The sequence below is a fragment of the Triturus cristatus genome, chromosome 4_2, assembly GCF_964204655.1.
Source record: "Triturus cristatus chromosome 4_2, aTriCri1.1, whole genome shotgun sequence".
In the NCBI taxonomy this organism is placed as follows: domain Eukaryota; kingdom Metazoa; phylum Chordata; class Amphibia; order Caudata; family Salamandridae; genus Triturus; species Triturus cristatus.
Window position 1 is genome coordinate 622,685,755 of NC_140586.1, and position 21,715 is coordinate 622,707,469.

At 41.9% G+C, this 21,715-nt stretch overlaps 1 protein-coding gene across 1 annotated transcript in view; it reads right to left on the bottom strand.

The window, feature by feature from the left end:
• Positions 1 to 21,715, bottom strand: part of LRRC7 (leucine rich repeat containing 7) — a 1,991,887-nt gene that overhangs the window by 1,106,087 nt on the left and 864,085 nt on the right. Inside the window, exon 8 of the mRNA XM_085602293.1 lies at positions 6,141 to 6,197. Coding sequence (XP_085458419.1) covers positions 6,141 to 6,197 — 57 coding nt within the window. The remainder of the gene's footprint in view (positions 1 to 6,140; positions 6,198 to 21,715) is intronic.

A 21,715-nucleotide genomic window follows, 5' to 3' on the forward strand; every position in this document is an offset into this window, starting at 1 on the left:
GCACAAATGAATGCAACTAGCAGTATCAGTCACAACCATGACCAACTGCGTAAAAACTCAGAGTAGATAGGCTCATCAATAGATTATAGGTTTCAGACAGAGTGAGAGAATCAATTTTAGCACCAAAGTTCCAGGTGAAAACGTATTACCTGCCTTTAATGCAAAAGGAGACAAGTTCGGTGAAAGTAGATTCCAAATTTGAACAATACTCAAAGGATAATAAACTAAGAAGAAAAGAATTTGAAAAGAAACTTTAGCAAACAATTACCACCTATATAGCCGTGTTTGTATGTGTGTGTGTGTGTGTGTGTGTGTGTGTGTGTGCACGCACGCCTTGCCCTCTTGGAAGTAAAAGCAAGGTATATTAACCTTTTATAATGACAATATAAGTCTAGAATGACTCCTGTTTCAAATACTAAATCTAATAAAAATGTATTGTGAAGGTCTGCTCTCCTCCACAGAACTTAATTATATATGAACACTGGGCCCAATTCGCAAAGGAAAATCTATGGGTGATATTTCTGCACAACTCAATGACTATGCCTAGGTGTAAGTTGCTAACTAAATGCAAATAAGTAATGCTGGATGGAGATTTATGCCTAGTATGTGTTCCTAACCCCTTCTATGTAGAGGTGGGAATCCGTAGAACTCAAAATATGATAGAAACATTACTTCTATTAGTTTTATGTGCATAATTTAGGTGTAAATCTGCCAAACGTAGTTTAACATAGCCGAGGCAGGGATCTCCACTTATGGAAGCAACCTTCACTTGAGGAATCACTACTTGGAGAACTTGACCAGACAGCACACCCTGATCTCTACCCTTTTCACCTTGTGCTGTGAGACACTCTAGAGCCATATCAGCAACAGTTGTACTTTGCATTATGCATATGTGATGCATAAGTGCATACATTTTGAACACACAATGTTTTGTGATGTGTTTGGGTGAGTAGAATAATGTTACATGAGTAATGAGTCCTTTTTTATTGTTCATTAACAATTTACATATTGGTAATTTAGTGTGCTTGTGCCTTTATGTGTGCATTTTTATAATATGATCTGCATATTTGTATGCAATTTATACAGTTATATAACTGGGTATTACATTTATTTTATTTGCTTTATTTCATGCTTTTTAAAAAACGTTTGGAACATGATTTGCTCAGATGTTCGCAATATGTGCTATATCTGACTATGTTTACATGTTTGTGTATGTGGCATTGTAGCTATTTATTCATTTGCATTTGCAGTTTGTGGTTTGTATTGGTGTCTGCAGTGTCATAAGTTATATGACCAATGTTTTCTTTTATTTTTGTTAGTTTTTTTAAGGTTTACATAAGACCTAAGAAATGTGTAGGTCTACGCCTCTACGTGAATTACACCTACGAGTATGTGAAGTAATACTACAGGAGTACCACTTCACGTACTCATAAAAGCACTTTGTGAATTGGGCCCACTGTATTAGTCTGATGCCGACTGTCCTTCTCTGCCCAAATTAATGCCAAGTAAATGCCCACTCCCCACCAACAACACGTGCCCTGAAGTTTACAAACATTTTATGGACTACATAATTTGCAAATTTCTTTGTTCAACTATTTCTGACTAAGTAATCTTGCATCCGAAACGTATCTCTAGAGAGAAAGGTAACAAACGCATTCTATCAACTTGGACATACAGCAAGCCTTCCAAAGTGTACACGGAGCTACTTGCATGAATGATGAATCGTAAAAAGAGAAAACACTTTTTGGAAGCTTTCTGTTTTGAAATATGGGCATAACTCACAGGCATGCAGCACCGTGAGGACTAACTGAGAATCAGGTTGGCCTGTTGGAATGCAGAACATAAAATTAAATAGTAATAATAATAATCATCATCATCATCATTATTATGATTATTATTATTATTTTTATGATTGCCATCCCTATTATTATTATTATTAGTAGTAGTAGTAGTAGTAATATTATTGCCATTACTATTATTGTATTATATTATTATTATTATTATGATCGATACTAATATTATAATAATAATATTCCATTATTTATTTAATAGGCAAAGTCCACAAACCTAATTGTCTCTAGGTGCCAGAGGCCAAAGGTAGGCGTATTATTCTTGTGTGCCATGCCAGGGAAATGCAATAATAAAAACAGGGAAGAAGACGAAAATGATAATAATTCCATAAGTAGAATTGGTTTCACAGTGTTTAACAGCGTTTCTTAAATCTTACAAGGTATTTTTAATTTCTGAAGATAATGAGCTCTAGATCTCTCAGCAGAGTTGTGTTTTCTGGCCGCATTACCCAGCTGTTTGGATTTTTAGGAGAACTAGATTGTCTGACCAGAGGCTCTGTGAAGGTTTATGACCAGCGACTTCTCCTGTAGGTATACTGGGGCATATCATTTAAGCCATTAAATCCAGTGGCGGATCCTCCTCTAAGGTGGAGGAGTGTCGCCCCACTGCTCAAAAGGAAAAATACAAGGATAATGACGTGTCATTTTTATCATTGTATTTTTCCTATGGAAGTCGTGGCTCGTGGGGGGCGGGGTTGGGCAGCGTAGGCGGAGGAGTAGTTTGCACTCCCAAAGAGTGCATGACTGCTTGCAGGCCTGCTCGGCTGGCCAAGCAGACATGCGCACTTTGCATCTTCCCCACCAGGCTGCATACACAGCCTGAGAAGAAACTTGCAAAGCCTCCTTACCCATCTCAGCGCCGAACCACGGGCCTCAGACCAATCACAACGCTGCATTGCAGTATTGTGATTGGCTCAGGAGAGCCTGTGTGCCCGGGTGCTTCCTGCTGCTGCTGCTGCCGGCCGGGACTGGGACCACAAGGTGAAGAGGATGGAGGAGAGGCGGCCGTCCGTCTGTTTCAGGTAAGTCCTTTTTATTTTTTTGCCATTCCCCCCTTTCTTGCCCCACCACACCTGTCCGGTAGCAGCGCCTACTGATTAAATCGAATATGTTTGGCTACTAGGAGACTATATATATAGCTTGTAGGTTCTACATTACAGTGATAATGTCAAACCTCACTACATTAAGAAGCCCCCCTTGCTGTCATTTATGCTTTGCAGAAGTAGCAACTTCAGAAGTGTCAATTGAGCCACTCAAATGAATGCAGTGTTGCTTCAATCACTAACTGCAGCACCAATACTTCACGCGGGCTAACAGCGAGCACGATCCTGATAGTTTGTGGCATCTGGAATTTAAGATGAGCAGTTCTATATTTGTGCTCAGGAATAGATGGAGTAGCAAATAATTTGGGCCAAAGCAGTGGAGTAGAATAATGGAAAATTCAAAATTAAAAAGAATACTGAAAGGCAGAGATAACAAAAACGGAAATTTGACTTGGATATTTTTTTCCCAAAGTTACGAAGGCTGAAGCATGCACATTCTCAAATGTCAAAAATCAGCGAAGCGGTTAATGTCCATGAGAATTGATTATGGAATTGAACCTAGTGCACAGTGGGTTAGACAGGGGCCTAACTGCAGGCCAAGCCCTGCTTCCAGCGCTACGCTTTGTGTAACAGGGGTTCACCCACAGATTTTTGTGAATAGTGGAATAGTGGAATATAAAACTTTGTAGGTATTTGGAACCTACCATAAAATAAATTCACCGTAAACTCTTTTTTAAGAGTACATTTTGTTTTGTTCATGTTATATTAATTTTTGTTAAACAAAACGTCAGTAATTAGTTACAGTTGCAAAACAACAGTTAAAATGACCTTATTATTAGGAAATAAAGCCCATACACACCTGAGACTGGCCAGTTATAGTTCGCTGCACAAATCTTAACTCACCCCTTTGAGACTTCCTGAGTCTGCACACTAATGTCACAGATGAAATTGCCAACGATATTAACTTACATCATTGGAAAAGTTAAACATCCCTTTATATTATAGATGTTATGAAATACATAGATGCATATTGCTAGATAGACACTTAACACATGTTTACATAATTGAGACTTTGTAGAACTAGAATCACTGCTTAATTCATGCCAGTGATTGCAGGTGTAGGGCATCAGCAGTGAGTTTTGGGGGCGCGTTTATTTTTCATCATGAGACTCTATACTGGGACAAGAATGATCAATAACTTGACCACACTTGATCCTGGGCCCCCACTGATTTGGAAGCATACATTGGTATGTAGCACAATAGGCTGTAGATCCTTAACTGCAATTCAGAAATATTCAATTCGATATTTTCTATTATTGTAGTCAATTTATTTATGCAATGCCAATAATTCATCCATCATACGGTTCATAGTACAAATGTGATTTTGGACTGATCGTGTTAACCAATGGATAAGCCAATAGTATGAATATATCGACGAATCACCTGCACATAACCATAATATAATGTCTTGTGTGCAGATCACCATGATATTGTCAACCCCTAACTGCATATAATGTTCACGTTACAATCTCAAATCACTTTTAGGCCTTCATCAGGATACATCTTCTATTGCGCAAAGTTAACAATTGCACTGAAATACCGTGACACAAATCCCTCCATTATCTAGCTATAGATTAGATGTAAACAATTAACATTGTTAATGCATCTCATGGGTGTTTTGGTTTTCATATTAAGACACGCTGGTTTACAAAGTGCAAATGGACCCAAAATTGCTTATAAAAGTCTGTTATCCAGTGAGGTTTTAGAACTTATACAATGCGTATACAGCTCTAGAGATTCACTGCAGTACTGTCTTTGACATCTATAAAAAAGATTGCTATTGCTTGAGGTATTTTTGGTGTCATTGAAATGTATCATTACTAACATCTAGAGTCTCGGGTCGCATTTATTTCCTTCTACTGGCATTCAGCGCAATACCACGTAGCCTTAAATCACATTGCTGGGCGTTTTTATTTTTTTCTTGCTTTTTGTTCTCTTCAGCTAGCGTGGGTGACAGTGAAAGAATGAATACTATAGTGACCTGCTAATGCTATGAGAAAGACCATATGACTGAAGAGGAGCAACTCTTCGATCCATGCACATTTAATCAAGACACACAAAGAAAAAATATAAAAATGTAAAAATATATTTTAGGACAGAGGAACAGTTCTTTGACATGACTGGATACACATGTGCAATAATGAATACACAAAAACCTGGAAAAAGTCAGAAAAACCTGGGGAAAGGTATTCTGTGTCACTACCCCATTTCTGAATGTGAGAAAAATATTTTCTTTTGCGCAAGTAAAACCTTCCCTTCAGGATCAGAAGGTCCTAATTGCACACTGAGGTCCAGTGCTCTGCCCGCCTGATGCTGTTCCTTTCATCTAATGTACAAATACTTCAAACAGGCCACATCACCAAAGCTCCCACACCGAATATTACATTTTACTACCTCTTTTCAGCTCCACTTCACAAATTAGTCAACACCGGTTGTTAAACTCCGTTACTATCTTTTCATATTTTATCTACTGCTAAATCACATAAATATGAGCAACTGTGTGGAACTCAAAACAACTACCTTTTTTTATTTCCAAAGGGTACCCATAAAACTGACGCTAATGAACTGAAACATTGAATGCCAACAGTTTTTTAATGTTTCCAAAATCATAGTCCTGTACAATTAAGGTAGACACAATTCAAACAAACATTAAACACCTGTATACCAAAAACTACATGTTAAACCAATTTACTTAATAAGATTTGTATTCATAAAGTAGCATAATTCATGATAATGAGGTCAAGGGTCATAAGCATTACTTTGAAAAGGTAATTCACAAAAGTATTTATAAACAGCAAGAGCCTCATTGCAGTTGTGGCACCTTGCCATTGCTAATACCATACAACAGCTTAAAAATATAATTCAAGTCTCCATTTGGTTTTCAGCACGTCAATTGTCAATTTCTTCACAACATATATTCAGTGAGTATATTTCAAGCATTTAATAGTATAACATTACATCTGTTAATAGACATTTTATAACTCTGATTACTCCTTGTGTATAACGCTGTTTTTGTAAATACTGTTCTGGTTATGTCGACTTTAAAACATTTAACTATCTCACATGCATTTCTTTGTGAAATAACATCATTCAATTCACAGGGATATATAAACCTACATTTAAATGTGCTTTGCTCACACACGTACATTGAAAGAACGAATAAAAAGGAAAATATACAGTGACTTACTTTGGTAGAGTTTTCAAGTGGTTTTCTCTTAATTCTAAAATTCGCAATTTTATAAGCCTACGATAATGAAAAACAATCTCAGTAACATATCCTTAACCAATGCAAACAGAGAACATATGCAAATCTCCAGTGCCTCCATGTTAAAAAACTAAATATTAGCGACATAGTAAACACGATTTTGATAATTATTATTTTTGGTGTGAGCAAGTTTTATGTTGATGAGTTTAAGAAAAGATAATACAGTACAATTAGATGGTGTGAGAAAGTGGTCTATTAGGGGGTGGATTTCTGCTCACCGCACATAATAAATTCACAATCTTGATGGGTCCAGTCTTTTTTTTCTGTCTTTAAAATACTTTATTCAATTGTTAACACATTAATCATAAAAGCGCAAGAAAGATAAAAAAATACATTTCATAATATATCATAAAATACAAGAATAATATAAATAAGAACATGGATTCTAAAACATCCTTCTTTTAAAACAGCAAAGACTTGTGTTAGTGAAAGCAAAAAATGCTCCCTACCATTAATGTCAAGGTCTAGATATGGTTGCAGTCCATTAGAGGTTTTCTACACTCCTTTGCACCTCTCTCCATGCTCCGTGATGCCATAGAGTTGTGTCTAACCCATGTTTTTTTCAGTACTTGTGTTTCTATTGAGGTTATTGAATAATGGTGTCTCACCCAGGCTATCCAATCTGGTCCTGTTATAGGAAATTCATGGAATCTTCGAACATGGTCTTGCAATATGGCTTTGCTCAGCGTAGTATGCTCCCAAGCGAGTATCAAAGCAGCAAGGTGGGGCTAGCCTGAGAAGGTCCTCCCCATAATCGATGTTAAGTCCCTGTGTACTTCAGATTTGCGGTGCTGAGAGGGATGCCTTAGAGGCAAGGCAACACACTGTTTTTCTCAGCCTGGAGGTTGCTCACATCCTTGAAACCCCACAGGCCAGACCCAAAGCATAACATGGACTGACCCTTATGGTTAAGAATTTTTTAGGAGTGGGCTAATGCGAACCAATTATCAGGGATAATGGGTACCAGCTCAGTCAAATGCTACTCTCAAATTTTGGAACTGGTACGCCCTTCCTAGATGATTGCCCTTACTCATGAAGGCCCTGGTTCTAAGGTTGTTGGGTTTTGCAGCCACAAGCCATAAAGAAGGTTTTCAAACTGGTTGGTTTCCAAATTCAGCTCTTCCATGAAATTTACAAGGGCTTTGATCAGTGTTTTTCAAGTCACTGTGGGTCCTGGTAATTAGGACCATGTCATTGGCATAAGGCAGGACAGGCAGGGGCTTTTTGTTAACTAAGGGCATATCCAGACTATCCTTGATGAGTTGCACTTCTAAATTGCTGACATATAACGAAAACAGTATTGGCGCAAGTACACACCCTTGACGGACACCCCTAATCAAAATCTAACTAAAGTTGAAAGGTCAAAGTGCAAAGCTCCTAGAAAGTCACCTTAGCATTAGTTTAAGCCTTTAGAAAGCAGGATGGCCCCGAGGTTTGAACTATTTATGCAGTACAAACTGTATGACTGGTCCATGAAGGACAGATAAATGGGATATAATTTAGCTAAGGTGTATTTGTAAATTGTAAGATGAAGATTTAGGCATTGGTTAATTGTCCCCACGCCTTTCCTAAAACCATACTGCCCTTCAGACAGTTCTTCTCACCAGTCCATCAATCTGTCCAGCACAACCCTACCTATATTTTTCAATGGCGAATCTAACAATGAAATAGGTCATCGAAACACAATTTTCTTTGATGTTTGCATTTTTCCAGACTAGCCCTGTACCTTTATTTTTCAGCCTTAGTTTAGTGCTGTCGCTAAGTTTAATAAGGGGGTTTGTCCTTCGGTAAAGACAAGATCATGTTTAATAGGTTATGATCACTATATACACCTGGCCTAACAAATGCCTCTTTCACAAGCATGGCTAGATTTCTTGAGATAAAAATGTAATCTATTATGGAACTAGATCCATGGCCCCCATATGTGGGAAGAAGTGAGGTGCCCAAATAAAAAACATCAGAAGTATTGCATAGATTACTACACACCAAATAATTTTTCAACTTCCCCCCTATCTAAAGTCCTGGATGACTCTTCCCTCCCTTGAGTCACATCATATCAGAAGATTACCTTGGGGACTACGAGTTCTGCCTTCCAACATGGCGTGAAAATCACGGGAAACATCCTTTACAATGCAGTCATTACATTGCACTACCTTTACAACACAGTCATTACAACGCAACATCCTTTACATCGCATGCCATTACAACACAGCCATTACATTGCATATCACTATAACGCATGTAATTACAACGCATGTTACTACAACACATACCATCACAACGCATACCATTACAACACATAGTTTTTACCCCTACGCTATCCAACAGTTACCCTACTGTTGCACTCACTGGAGTGGGAATAGTAATTTTTACCCCTACACTATCCAACACTTACCCTACTGTTGCACTCACTGGTGTGGGAATAGTAATGTTTACCCCTATGCTATCCAACACTTACCCTATAAGCAATCTAATGGTATGCGTTGTAATGGTATAATGAGATGTAATGGAATGCGTTGTAAAGGTAGTTGCAAAAAATGCATTGTGATGGCATGCAATGTAAAATCATACGTTCTAATGGATGTTGCTGTGTAAAAACTGCGTTGTAAAGGCATGCGTTGTAAATGTATGTGTTATAACGTAATACATTTGAAAATCACACCACATCAAAAAACTAAAACCTTTTTTTAGACCTGTAGTCAGATTTCATAGATAGTCTATAAATGCAAAAAGTGTTTGAAAATTAACATACTCCTTGCTCAAAAATTAATCAATGTAGAAGTTAGCTAATACCAATTCGACTTTGCCTGGCCATTTGGCAAAGAAGGCCTGGGTGAGAGAGCAATTGCAAGGTAATGAAGTTATCATGCAGGGCAAGAAAGTTCTAAACCACGTTGTCAACTATGCTTTAGCCCCGCCATATGTTGAAGGGGCTGCGAGCTTCGAAAAACAAACATATCCATTAAAAAATGCATTTCTGGTGGCCCAAGTTTCCTGCAGCATGCTGACATTGCAGTCATCTAAAAATTCCACCCAGTTTTCGTTGATTAATTTTTCTGTAATACGTGCAATATTCCAACTGGCAACCTCAAAATTTGCACAGCTGGATGAATTTGCACAGCATTTTGTCACTTTTTCCTATGTGATTCAGATTCTTTTATCAGTTGATGCCACAGAATTCCACAAGGGAAAGGTGTGGCGCAGCAGCCAGGGCAGCTGACTCCAGAGCGAGGGGCTCATGGTTCAATTCCCAGCGCTGGAGGCAGATCAGCTCAGCATCATGTGACTCTGGGCAATAGCTCACTTAATCTCCCCGACGGCCATCAGCGCCTTGAGAAACTTACAGGTGATTAGTTCACGCTTTACAAATACAGGGTTAGAAGGGCAGAAATTCTGTGCATTGTAGTTACAATAGCTGTGTTGTTCTGCCACAAGTAGTGAGTTAAAGTGTGCCTTGGGTGACAGCTGTTCGAACTCAAATGCCTATAAAAGAAACCTAATGGTAATACCTTTCCACTGGAGCACTTAGCACTGGAGTCCCTCATGCTAAAATGAGAATAGCATGTATGTCACTGTATGACTTTAGCTGGGTTGTAAATACCCTCAGGGGTAAATTTAGGCAAAGCACGTAGGCTAAACCTACCACATATGGTGAAGCATCAGGCGCTGGGAAATTTACCAAACCAGTTAGGTCAAGTGAGAGGTATCAATAATTTAAACCTGAGCTCTACCCCAGGTAGTTATGTCACAGAGCAGACATGCCTAACTTAACATAAATGAGCAAATAATTTAGGAGTACCAGATACGCCAAAAGGTTGAACACATAATACAATTAAACTCCCTGCTAGACCTTAAATCCTTGGCGTAATATTCCCCTAGGCCTTTTGCCTTCACCTCTTAGTTTTGCTGAACACATTTTTGTTGACATTAGGACTCTGTGCACTTTACCCTTGCTAACCAGAGGAAAACTGCTTGTGCTCCGTCCCTAAAATATGATAAAATTGGTCTACATCTGATTGATACATTTTGTTTACTTATATTTCCCCAGTAAAGAGTACTGCATGTAAATAAAATTCTTCTCGTGGGTAGCAGCACTCATTGTGCAACCCACTATAGTAGACCTGTAAAAAACATCACAGGCCTGCTCTTGCTGCCAGTAGAGCAGTTTTAAACTGCCATTTCGGCTGGATTAAAAATAAACATTTTGCTAGGCCTAAACCTTCCTTTCTAATACATATAGGTCACCCCTAAGGGATGCCCTATAATCTCTTAGGTCAGCATGCATGGTATATGACAAGTAGGACTTTTGTATTTAAGTTTTACATTTCATGGTAGGGAACAATTCCTAAAGTCGTGTTTCACTGCTATAAGGCTATCTCTCCCATAGACTAACAGTGGGTTACCTTAATGCAGTTACTAAGTGCTAACTTCAGTTTGGTAACAGATAAAGATATGCTTCTTCTTTTGACATGAATTGTACTTTAAAATTATTTTAATTGGTAAAGTTAGATTTTAAGTTCTTATTCTGAAAATGCCACTTTTAAGAAAATTAGCATTTTCCTACCTAAATCAACTGTGTCTTTCTATAAGTGTGTTGGCTCAGATGACTGTGAAGGGCTCTCCTGTTGATGGTTGTGTATTCTTTCCAGATATCAGGACAAAGATGGCCAAGGTGTGCGGGGAGTGGGTCTTGATGACAGTATAGCTGGGGAGGAGTTGTACCCTGCCCTGATTTCACTTCAAAAGGCTCTGCTTGTATCATACCAAATGAACATGACACCAGGTCTACACTCACCTTTGTCACGCTAGACAATTCTGAGCCAGGACCAGGGGAAGGTGAAACAATGGCCAGAACCAGTTATGGAGGACAAGGAATTCACACACACAAGGGCCTCAGAACACTCCTGGACCTGTATAAGATTCAGAAGAAGGAATGTCCCGCAGTCTGAAGAAGGAAGACTGAATCTTCTTGCCTTGAACTCAGGTTCCCCAGAAGTGACTCCAAGGATCAGTTGGCTGACCTCCTGTTTGAGCTACAACTGCCCAGCTGATGAGAACCAACTGTCTGAAAAGTTTCCGCACTCTGTCCATAATCTCCTTGTGTTTGCTTTGTTCACCCTAAATTGGCAGGGTATGCCCAGACGTGGGTCCCTTGCTCATTTTGCCACTGGATTCAGGCTAGCCTGGCTGATGAGGGGTGTTACCCCGAAACCAGTCCCAGGTTGCTTTATAGGTTGATTTGCATATAGCTGTGTCTGAACTGGGCTGGCGAAGTGAGCTAAAGAACGATGATGGATTGAACCCAGATCTGTGACTGGGGGTGAGTGTCTGAAATGTTCCAGCACTCCCTCCATCATCTCCTTGTGTTTGCTTTGTTCACCCTAAATTGGCAGGGTATGCCCAGACGTGGCTCCCTTGCTCACTTTGCCACTGGATTCAAGCTAGCCTGGCTGATAAGGGCTGTTAGCCCGACTCCGTCCATCATCACCTTGTGTTTGCTTTGTTAAGCAACAGTATCTGCCTGAACCATGCTGCTGGCCTCTGATGGAATCAGTCCTGAGTCCAAAGAGCTGCCCCCAGGTCCTGGACCATTTGCTGGCATCAGAAAGTACTCCTCTTGAACACCAGGTGAAAATAAAGACATCTTAGGCTCCTCACAACCATGAAGCAGCCTCTTCGAGCCAAGAAATGACTGCTTGCGACAGCCGCCACCAGAAAGCTCGAGCGAGTCCTGCACTTCACACTGACAGAAACCAGCTGTGTCAATCGCCACTGCGAAGCAACTGTGGGACCTACATTTTGACCAAGGCAAACGGCAGCTCCTCGCACAGACTTAAGAAGTTAACTCTTCAGAGGGAAAAACCTGGTCCCTGTATCAGACCTAAGCTCACGGCCAGCCTGAACTTGTGACTTTTACCAGGGCCAGCATGACCAGATAACAGTGAGTGGTGCTTTGTGCATATAGGAGCTGTGTTCACTAGAGACTTTAAAAACTCATATTTCAAGTTCCACTGATTGTAATTTTGTATTTTTGGGGTCATTGTTTTTATTACATTTTGCTCTATTTTTCTAAATTGGTGTGGATTTTTCTTGTGTTGTGTTTTCAATTTATTACTGTTTGAAGTGCTACATAAATACTTTACACATTGCCTCTTAGTTAAACCTAACTGTTTTCTTTGCCAGGTTACTAGAAGGTTAAGCATAGGTAAATTTGGGGCTGCTTATGACTTCACGCTGACAGGAATTTTAGTTGAAACTTGAGTCACGTTCCCCCCCTCAACCAGTAACCAGATGTGGAGATATGAATAGTTAAAGCTTTAGGTGAAAATAGGGCTAAAAAGCATTAAGCATCAATGGTAGTCAATAGTCGACTGGGACCAAGGAGCAATTTGTGGCTGACTGCGAGAAGCGCGGGTCAGACACACCAAATAGATTGGCCGCACCTGAGCCTGAAAGTAGAAAAAAAGATGCAAGTCCCAATGCGACAAAGGGCTTTGTCATTTTTCTGACAAGAAACTGATTCAGTGTCAAAACAATTCACAGTAGTACACTTCTAACGCCCCCAGGACCTCAGGGGGTAGGAGTTAGAAACTCTCAGGGTGTCACGCAGAGGCCACAAGCAAAGCCCTATTGATGTTCCAGTTGCCACTAATCAGCCGGGAATTTCCAGCTGCCTATTGCAGCTTGGTGTGTTCCTGTACCCATGCAAGTCAGCCGACAGACCCTTGGAGTCCACTTATTTGTCCTGAGTAGATGAGGGAACAGGCCCAGTCCTTAAGGACTCCTCTAAGGTGACAGACAGCAGTTACATTCCTCTTTTGCTCTTCCAGTGGTCCAGAAAGTGTTCTAAGGAGTTTCCTTGGGGTTCAACATTAATGCCTGGCACCAACTAGTGGATGGTGGTGACTCCTTGGCACTCCCTAACCAATGGGGTACAAGTATTCAGAGACAAGCCTAGCCACTTTTCAGTGGTTCCTGTTCACTTTACTGCAAACAGTCTCAAAGTTATCCTATAGACTTATTTGAATTTGTTTCAGAAATCCAGTGCCTCAAACACTTTTACATCATCAAGACCTGGATGTCCAGTGCCCACCTGAACCTCCGCCCAACCAAGCCAGAATTCCTTCCTGTTACTGGTCAAGAACAACAAACAATATAAAGTACAAACCCAGCTCAATGACATGAACCTTGATGGATTTGAACCTCAACTTTCACTGAATGCCAAGTCACTTGGATTCTTCCTAAATACCAAATTCACCTTCAAGGAACACACTGCAAAGCAAATAAATATGGTCTGGTACCAGCTTTCTCTTCTAAAGAAAGTCCAACTAATTCTTCAAAATAGCGACTTCAGAACTGCTATTCAACCCTTATACTCTCATGACTGGATAGTGGTAATACTCCCATTATGAGCAACTTACATACTACAGCACATGTCATCCAGGGCCTAAAGAAATACGATCACATGACCCCCATCCTGAGGGAACTTCATTGGCTCTTCTTGCCTGCCCGCACCAAATGCAAACCTAGCTGCATCATTAGCAAAGCCATCATCACCAGCACTCAGACATATCTTGCAGGCAAGCTCACCCTCTGTGGTGGTTCTTGGTACACACTGCAGCCAGGAGACCATCAAACTGCAGATCTTTTCCATCTATGCCTCAAGGATCAGGAACATCATCCCCATATCCATCAGGACTGCCACAAATGCCTCCGATTTAGGAAAGTGTTGAAGACTCACCCCTTTAAAGAACACTGCAACACAATGCACTAATCATCTACAACCCAGCTTCCTCTCCAATTACTTTGTGTTTGTCTTTAACCATGTACAATGCTCTGCTACCTTTTGGCTAGGTTTGCGCTATATATAGATACAAACAAACATACATTTGAAACCTTGATAAAGTGGTACATTCTGAAACCTCGATAAAGTGGTATATTCTGTGAAACATATGTCGGCCGAGGAGTGGAACAGAAAAAAAATGCTTTGTAAAATTGGACCAATTATTAGAATGAAAACAATGATGAGATATGGAATGTAACAAGTAGAACACAAATTGGACTACGATCCTTTGATGATACTGTTTCTAGACAAGTGAACAAAAACAGTTAAAGACACTTTTTGGGACTGCTTTGATATTTTAGAAACTGCCTCTTTATAGGGGTGCTGAGCAGGTCTGAGTCCAGCCAAACCTATGGCCTAGTGGGACTACTTGAAAAGCCAGGTCTTCAATTTCATGTGAAATTCAAGAAGTGAGGAGGATGGCTCTTATATGTAGTGACAGGTCATTCCACACTTTAAAATCGATGTAGGAGATGGCTCAATCACCGAAACTGGTTTTTCGCATGTGTGGAATGCGTGCAAGTAGCGGTCCGGACTAGCTGTGGTGTTTGGAAAGTTTGTGAAAGTAGACAATATTGTTGTGGTATGCTGGGCCAATGTTATGTAGAGCCTTGAAAGTGTGGGTGAAGAGTTTGAATTGTGCTTTCTTATGTATGGGGAGTCAGTGGAGGTTTTTCAGGTGTGGTGTGATGTGAATGTGGTATTGGAGATTGAGAGTGATTCTGGTGAGTTTTTGTGGATCCCGGCATGGATGGTGTTCTCGTAGTCCAGCTTGCTTGTGACGAAGGCATGCATGATGGTTTTGTGGGTGCTGATTGGTATCCATTTGAAAATATTCCTCAGCATCTTTGGGCTGAGGGAGGATACTTGTGGAACTCTGCAAATATAGTCATGGGCGTCCGAGGTGTACGGTGCCAGGATGACTGAGTCCTTTCAGTTGGGAAGGATCAGAGGCATTGGAGTGTCCTTGGATTCTAATGTTGTTTCGGTGTAGGATTAGGATGAGGTAAGAGACCATGCCAAATGCTGCAGAGAGGTCCAGGAGGATGAGGGCTGTCATGTCTCTATTGTCCAGAGTCAATGTAGATGTCATCCGTGCTGGAGAAAAGGGCAGTCTCTGCTATGTTTTGGTCTGAAACCAGTCTGAGTGGTGTTTGAGGAGTTGGTGGTCATTGCAGCATTTGTTGAGGTGTATGTTGATGATTCTCTCTAAGACTTTGGCTGGGAATAGGAACAAGGAGACTGGTCTGTGGTTGGTGAGTGAATGAGTGAGAGCATGGCACTGATGGGTTGCTGTCCTCTGGAATAGGTGTAGCAGGGCCAGGGGTTCAATGGGGCTCCTCAGGGATGGTCTTCATTGTAGTAGCAATTTCTTCTGCAGTGATGATGGGTCATTAGGTTAGCGATGGTTCCTTGGATAGGATCGGAAGACATTTGGCATGGTTTGTCGTGTCCAGTTTTAATTTGAAGTTGCTATAAATGGTGGGGATTTTGTTGCTGAAGAACGATGTGGGACTATTTGTGATTGAATCATTTTATAGAGTCAAAGACATGGGGCTAAAGGCAAAAGTGGTTCCCCTTTCAGCTCTAATGTTGGCAGTGCTTGTGGGAATCCATACTCTTTGTAGCAAGGTCTCTTCTCTCATTGAATGGTGATTTGCTACCACCAGCACCCCAAATACAGTGACACTGAGAAAATCTGCCACCAGTGACATTAGACAAACTAAATTAATCACTGTTCATCTTCATTATTTCTGCTTGGACGTTACTATAAGTGCTTGCCACCTGGGTTCCAGCTAAATCTCTTAATTGTAGGGCCAATACATTCTTGATTCAAGTGCCTCTCTAAACGCAACCTTGTATTTCCCTCATATGGCACCTGCCACAAATATTTTCACAACTTATTGCTTGAAAAATGGTTTCTACTTGTACTTCCTGAGCATTCTTCCTTCTTAATGACCGTGCCCTTTAAGTGGTGGTTTACTGTTCCACTCGTCATCCTTTAACCTTCAGAACCTTTGAATGTGTATCATCTTCCAACTTGTTCACCCTGACTCAACTGTGAAAATGTTCATTATCTCAGTTTAGGGAACGTGGTATAAATAATTCAAAGTGTCGGTAGCCGCTCACTGGGCTGTACGAGCTAATGCTGAAAGTTTTACAGCATTCTCAGCTGAATAATGATGTATCATTATATATAACTAAATATGTGATGCATCTTGATTTCAATGTTTTTATCTATGTATTTTTTCATATGTGGATTGTACAGTTGGGATTTTAGAGTCAAGTCAATGTGCTATGTGACTATGTCAAGGAAATCCTTTTGAAAAAGATTCCGAAAAAACTAACTTGATTACTTTTGATACAAAATAATCTGACTGTGTATGGTCATGAGGACTTCTGAACTGGAAGGGTCTTTAGCTGCAACTGAATCTACTATTTATGATTACTTTTGGGGCAACAGCCATGGCCAATGAGTTTGTCTAAGCTGAAAGAGTTAAACTATAGACTATCTTGGCATGACTTTATCAGCTTAAGGCACATGAACTGATCATTTACCTGCAATTGTGCAAAAGATGCAATTTCCACTTAGGGACTGAATATTTTAAACCAAATATATGGTGCCGCTAGCAAAATCAATATTATGCAGTAGGTCCCCTACCCCAACTGTCTTTCCTTTAAATCAAGCACAGATTAATTACCAAAGTTTGGATGAGGCAGACTGGCTGAATTGTGTTTGCTTGAGAGGCTCACCGGCACTCATTTCTTGGGACCGGCACTTATTTTTCCAATGCAGACACTGACCGAGAGCATAGAAGGTGAAACAAATACAGGGAAAAATCAAAGATCTGGGGATGCATGCTGAGAAAACAAACAATAGATTAAACCCAGATCTATGACTGAGGGTGAATGTTCAATTTGTTCTGCATTCCCTCAGTCAAGTATTCTTTTTGCTTTTGTCAACCTAATTGGGAAGGGTGACATTGGTACCATGCTCACTGTGCCACTGGAACCAAGCTAGCCTGGCTGAGGAGGCGTGATACCCCGAAACCGGCCCCAGGATGCTTGTTCTGGTCCAGGGAGTATCTGGCCTGGTAGTTTGAACTGGACTGCTTCCGTGGGGAGCAACTCAATACTGATTTGCATATGGCTGAATCCAAACTGGGATGGTGTGGTGAGCAAAATAAGATGGGTTAAACCCAGATCTATGTCTGGGGGTGAATTGTTGATTTGTTCAGCATTCCGTCCTTCATCTGTTCTTTTTGCTTTTGTCACCCTAACTGGGAATGGCATCCCCAGATGTGGGTCCTATGTTCACTGTACTGAATTCAACATAGCCTGGGGAATGAAGGGTGATGTTGGCAGTTCAGGCTGGACTGTTCGCATGGGAAGGGCAGGGTCAAGACTGATTTGCATATGGCTATATGCAAGCAAATCAAATGATGGATTAAACCCAGATCTGTGACTGGAGGGGATTGTTTGATTTGTTGAGCATTCTGTCCACCATCTGTTCTTTTTGTGGCCCTAAGTAGGAAGGGTATGCCCAGACGTGGATCTCATGCTCACTGTGCCACTGGATTAAAGCTATCCTGGCTGATGAGTGGTGGTTCCAGAATGCTTGTTTCCCGTCCAGGGCGCATCTGGCCTGGCAGTTCGGGCTGGGCTGTTACAACGGGCAGCAGGGTCAAGCCTGATTTGCATATCGCTGTTTCCAAATTGTAGAGGCTTGCAAACAAAACAGATGGATTAAATCCATATCTGTGACAGTGGGTGAATGTTTGATTTGTTCAGCATTCCGTCCATCATCTATTCTTTTTGTCCCCCTAAGTGAGAAGGGTCTGCCCAGATGTGAGTCCAGTGCTCACTATGCCACTGATTTAAAGCTAGCCTAGCTGATGTGGGATCGATACCCCAAAACCAGTCCAAGGATCCTTGTTTCCGGTCCAGAGAGGATCCAGCCTGGCAGTTAGAAAATGACTATTCCCATGGGGAGCAGGTCAAGACAGGGTGCTTGTATGGCTGGGTTCAAACTGGAGTGGTGTTGTAAGCAAATAAAATGATGTATTAAACCCAGATCTGTGATGGGGGTGAATGGTTGATTTGTTCAGCATTACGTCCATCATCTGCTCTTTTTGCTTTTGTCGCCCTAAGTGGGAAGGGTATGCCCAGATGTGGGTCCCGTGCTCACTGGGCAAATGCAACACCAGCTACATACTACACCCTTTCCACTGTCTTGCCCAATGCATGTGGCTCATTTGCTCCACTTCTTTTGTGCACCTTGACTTTTCACACTCCCTATAAGTTCAGTGATGTAACAATGATGGTAGCACCCCCACTCTGAAAATTGTTCCAGCACCAATGATTACATTTAACTAAGTATTTTTGACAACATTATATCGTAGGTTGGGCTTGAATGTACATGCTCAAAGAAAAAACAGCCAAAAGCTGGAAATTGTGTGCGGTATGATAGTAAAAATGATCTTTTGAGAGTGGCTAAAGCCCGCAGTATTTAAGGCAGCCTAGTGTTCCATGAAAAAAAGAGTCCAGTACTCATGACTTGCAAATCAAAAGCATAAGGAGTTTAGTTTTGTGAAATTGAATGAACTGAAAGAAGTGATTAACGAAAAAATTATGTCAGGCCTCTGGAATTTAATTGCTAGCGGTGAAAATGAATTTCAACGTCACTGTCAATGTCATATACCTGCTGCCATTCACTTACTTGTTTTATAGCGGTATCTCAAATATGACTTCATGGCTGCAACACCATCAGAAATGGTAGACTCTTAAGAAATTGTAATCTGTTAGTTACTGATGAAAAGTCGCTGGTGCTGTCAAAGCAAAAGAATTATGAGGCTTTAATGTGCTCCTGCAAGCAAACACAAAAATCCACCCCTGTTTTGCAAGTACAGATGTTGTTTACCATATTAAAGCAAACACTAGGCTAAAGAACGATGATGGATTCAACCCAGATCTGTGACTGGGGGTGAGTGTCTGAAAAGATTCAGTGCTCCGTCCATCATCTCCTTGTGTTTGCTTTGTTCCCCCTAAGTTGGTAGGGTATGCCCAGATGTGGGTCCCTTGCTCACTTTGCCACTGGATTCAAGCTAGCCTGCTGATGAGGGCTGTTAGCCTGAAACCGGTCCCAGGGTGCTTGTTTGGGGTCCAGGGAAGACACGGCTTGACAGTTTGGGCTGGACTGTTCCCATGAGGCACAGGGTCAAGACTGATTTGCATATAGCTGTGTCTAAACTGGAGTGGCGAAGCGAGCTAAAAAACAATGATGGATTCAACCCAGATCTGTGACTGGGGGTGAGTGTCTGAAAAGTTTCAGCGCTCTGTCCATCATCTCCTTTTATTTGCTTTGTTTACCATTATAAAGTTACAGCCATTGACATAGCCTATGCTAGGATGCATTGTGAGGATCCACGCAAAAGGGGCATTGCACAGCCAAGGCAATGCATTGGTTCTGAGGTGGGGCGAGGCTGTGATGCGAGGTCCTACATCATCATTGAGGACTTGTGATGTGAAATCCAGCATTGAGGATGCATCACTCAGTCAGGTTGATGAGTTTGTTGCAGGGAGCTTTGAGGCTGCCATGCTGAGTCTGTCGTCATCATCGAGGCTACTGTAGATGAGGGATGCGAGGGCCTGCACCGAGGATGTGTTGCGCAGCAGTGGTTCCAAAGAGGCTTTGGACTCCGAAGGCTATGTGAGTCTTTGCGATGTGTCCAGTCTATGCAGCAGTAACAATGTATCAATTCTGCTGGGGGTTGGGCTGCACAGCGTCTGTACCACTGGGTTCATAGAATCTGGCAGAGCACCTTAGACCCACTTCCATGGGTCCAGAACTGGGGTGGCACCACTTGGAAGAGAAGACTTACAGATGGCAGAGTTCAAATGCAGATGCAAGGTTGTAGGAATCCCTGAGGCTTCAGATCAAGAGGCCAGCCAACTAGCCCTTGGGTCACTCTCGGTAATAGTTTCAAGTTATGCAGGTCCAGTCCTTCTTACCCAGGCAAGCAGGGTAGCAGGTTAGCACAGCAGGGCAGCAGTTCTTCCAGAGAAGCAGTCCAGCAGAATGGTAGCTCTTTTACCAGCACAGCAGTCCTTCTTCCTACCAGAGTATCCACAGTTCCAGAAGTGTACTGAAGTGGTGGTGTGTGAGGTCCTTCTTTTATAGACAGTAGTCCAGCTGCTAGGGGTAGAGGTTGTTGGAGCCTTCTGTCCCAGTGACTCAAGTCAGGAGGCCAGCCAACTATCCATTTCTGAGGTCTTGAGTTCATCAGATGTAGGTTCAGTCTTTCTCACAAAGGCAAGATAGCAGAAGGTCAACACAGCTCTGCAGCAGTCCTTCAGAGCATCAGCCCAGCAGAGTGGCAGTCCTTTGAGCAGCACAGCAGATCTTCTTTGGGCAGAGTATCCACAGGTCCAGAAGCGTACTGAAAAGTTGGTGTCTGAGGTCCAGTATTTGTACTCAGTAGAGCCTTTGAAGTGGGGAGAAGTTTCTAGAAGTGCACAGGCTAACTACAGGGGTATGCAGCCTTTGTGTGGCGGCCTGTTCAAGTGTCAGTGGAGCTGTACCCAACACTTCCCTCCCATCCTGCCAGTGTGTGACTGTCTAGGAGAAATACACTAAGCCCAAATGTCAACTACACCCAGTCATGTGACTCAGAGACAGGCTGCAGCCACTAAATTGCTGAGGCAGAAAAATGTCAACTTTCTAAAAGTGGCATTTGAATGAATGAATGAATGAAAATGAATTTATACAGCGCGGTTGCTGCCCTGGGGCGTCCAAGCGCTAGAGGAACCAGATGGGGGGGTTTAGTGAGGATAGCAGAACTGGGAGGAGGGAGGAGGGGCTGAATAGTTACCGAGATTTAGACAGATTTAAACAGATGTGTTTTTAGTTGTTTACGAAAGGAGGCGAGATTGGGGTTGGATCTCAGGTGAAGGGGAAGGGAGTTCCAGATTTTTGAAGCATTGAAGGTGAACATTCTTCCACCTGCTCTAGTCCTTTTAATTCTGGGAACCGTTGCCTTGAACGCATGACTAGAGCGTAGGTTTCTGTCTGGATGATATTGGCTGACTAGGCTACGCATGATTTTGGGGCCCGAGTCCCAGAAGGCCTGGTGGGCAATGCACATTACTTTGAAAGAGACTCTTTTTCGTACTGGTAGCCAATGAAGGCTGGTCAGTGCCTCCCTAACTGAGGTTCTACCGGGGATTTGCAGTAAGGTACGGGCCGCGCAGTTCTGTACCAGCTGCACCTGTACTCTGGGGCTCCCAGGTAAAGGGCGTTGTTCGAGTCCAGACGTGACTGTATTATGCCCTGTATGGCTATTTGTTTTGCCTCCATTGGGAGCAGGGGGAGAACCTTCTTCAATGTCCGAAGAAGTCCAAAGCAGGTGGCAGAAAGCTTTGTGGCCTGGGTGTTAAAAGAGAGATTCCTGTCCAGCCACACCCCTAGGCTTTTGATGTTATCCTTCGAAACCGGGGGGGGGGCCTAGACAGGTGGGCCATAATGACTTGAAGAGGGTCGGGTCAGCCGGGCCCAGGAGCATAAGCTCCGTTTTGTCCCCATTGAGTTTTAGCGATGACAGGGTCATCCAGGACTTCAGCTCCTCCAGGCATTTTGTTAGACCCCCTGACAGAG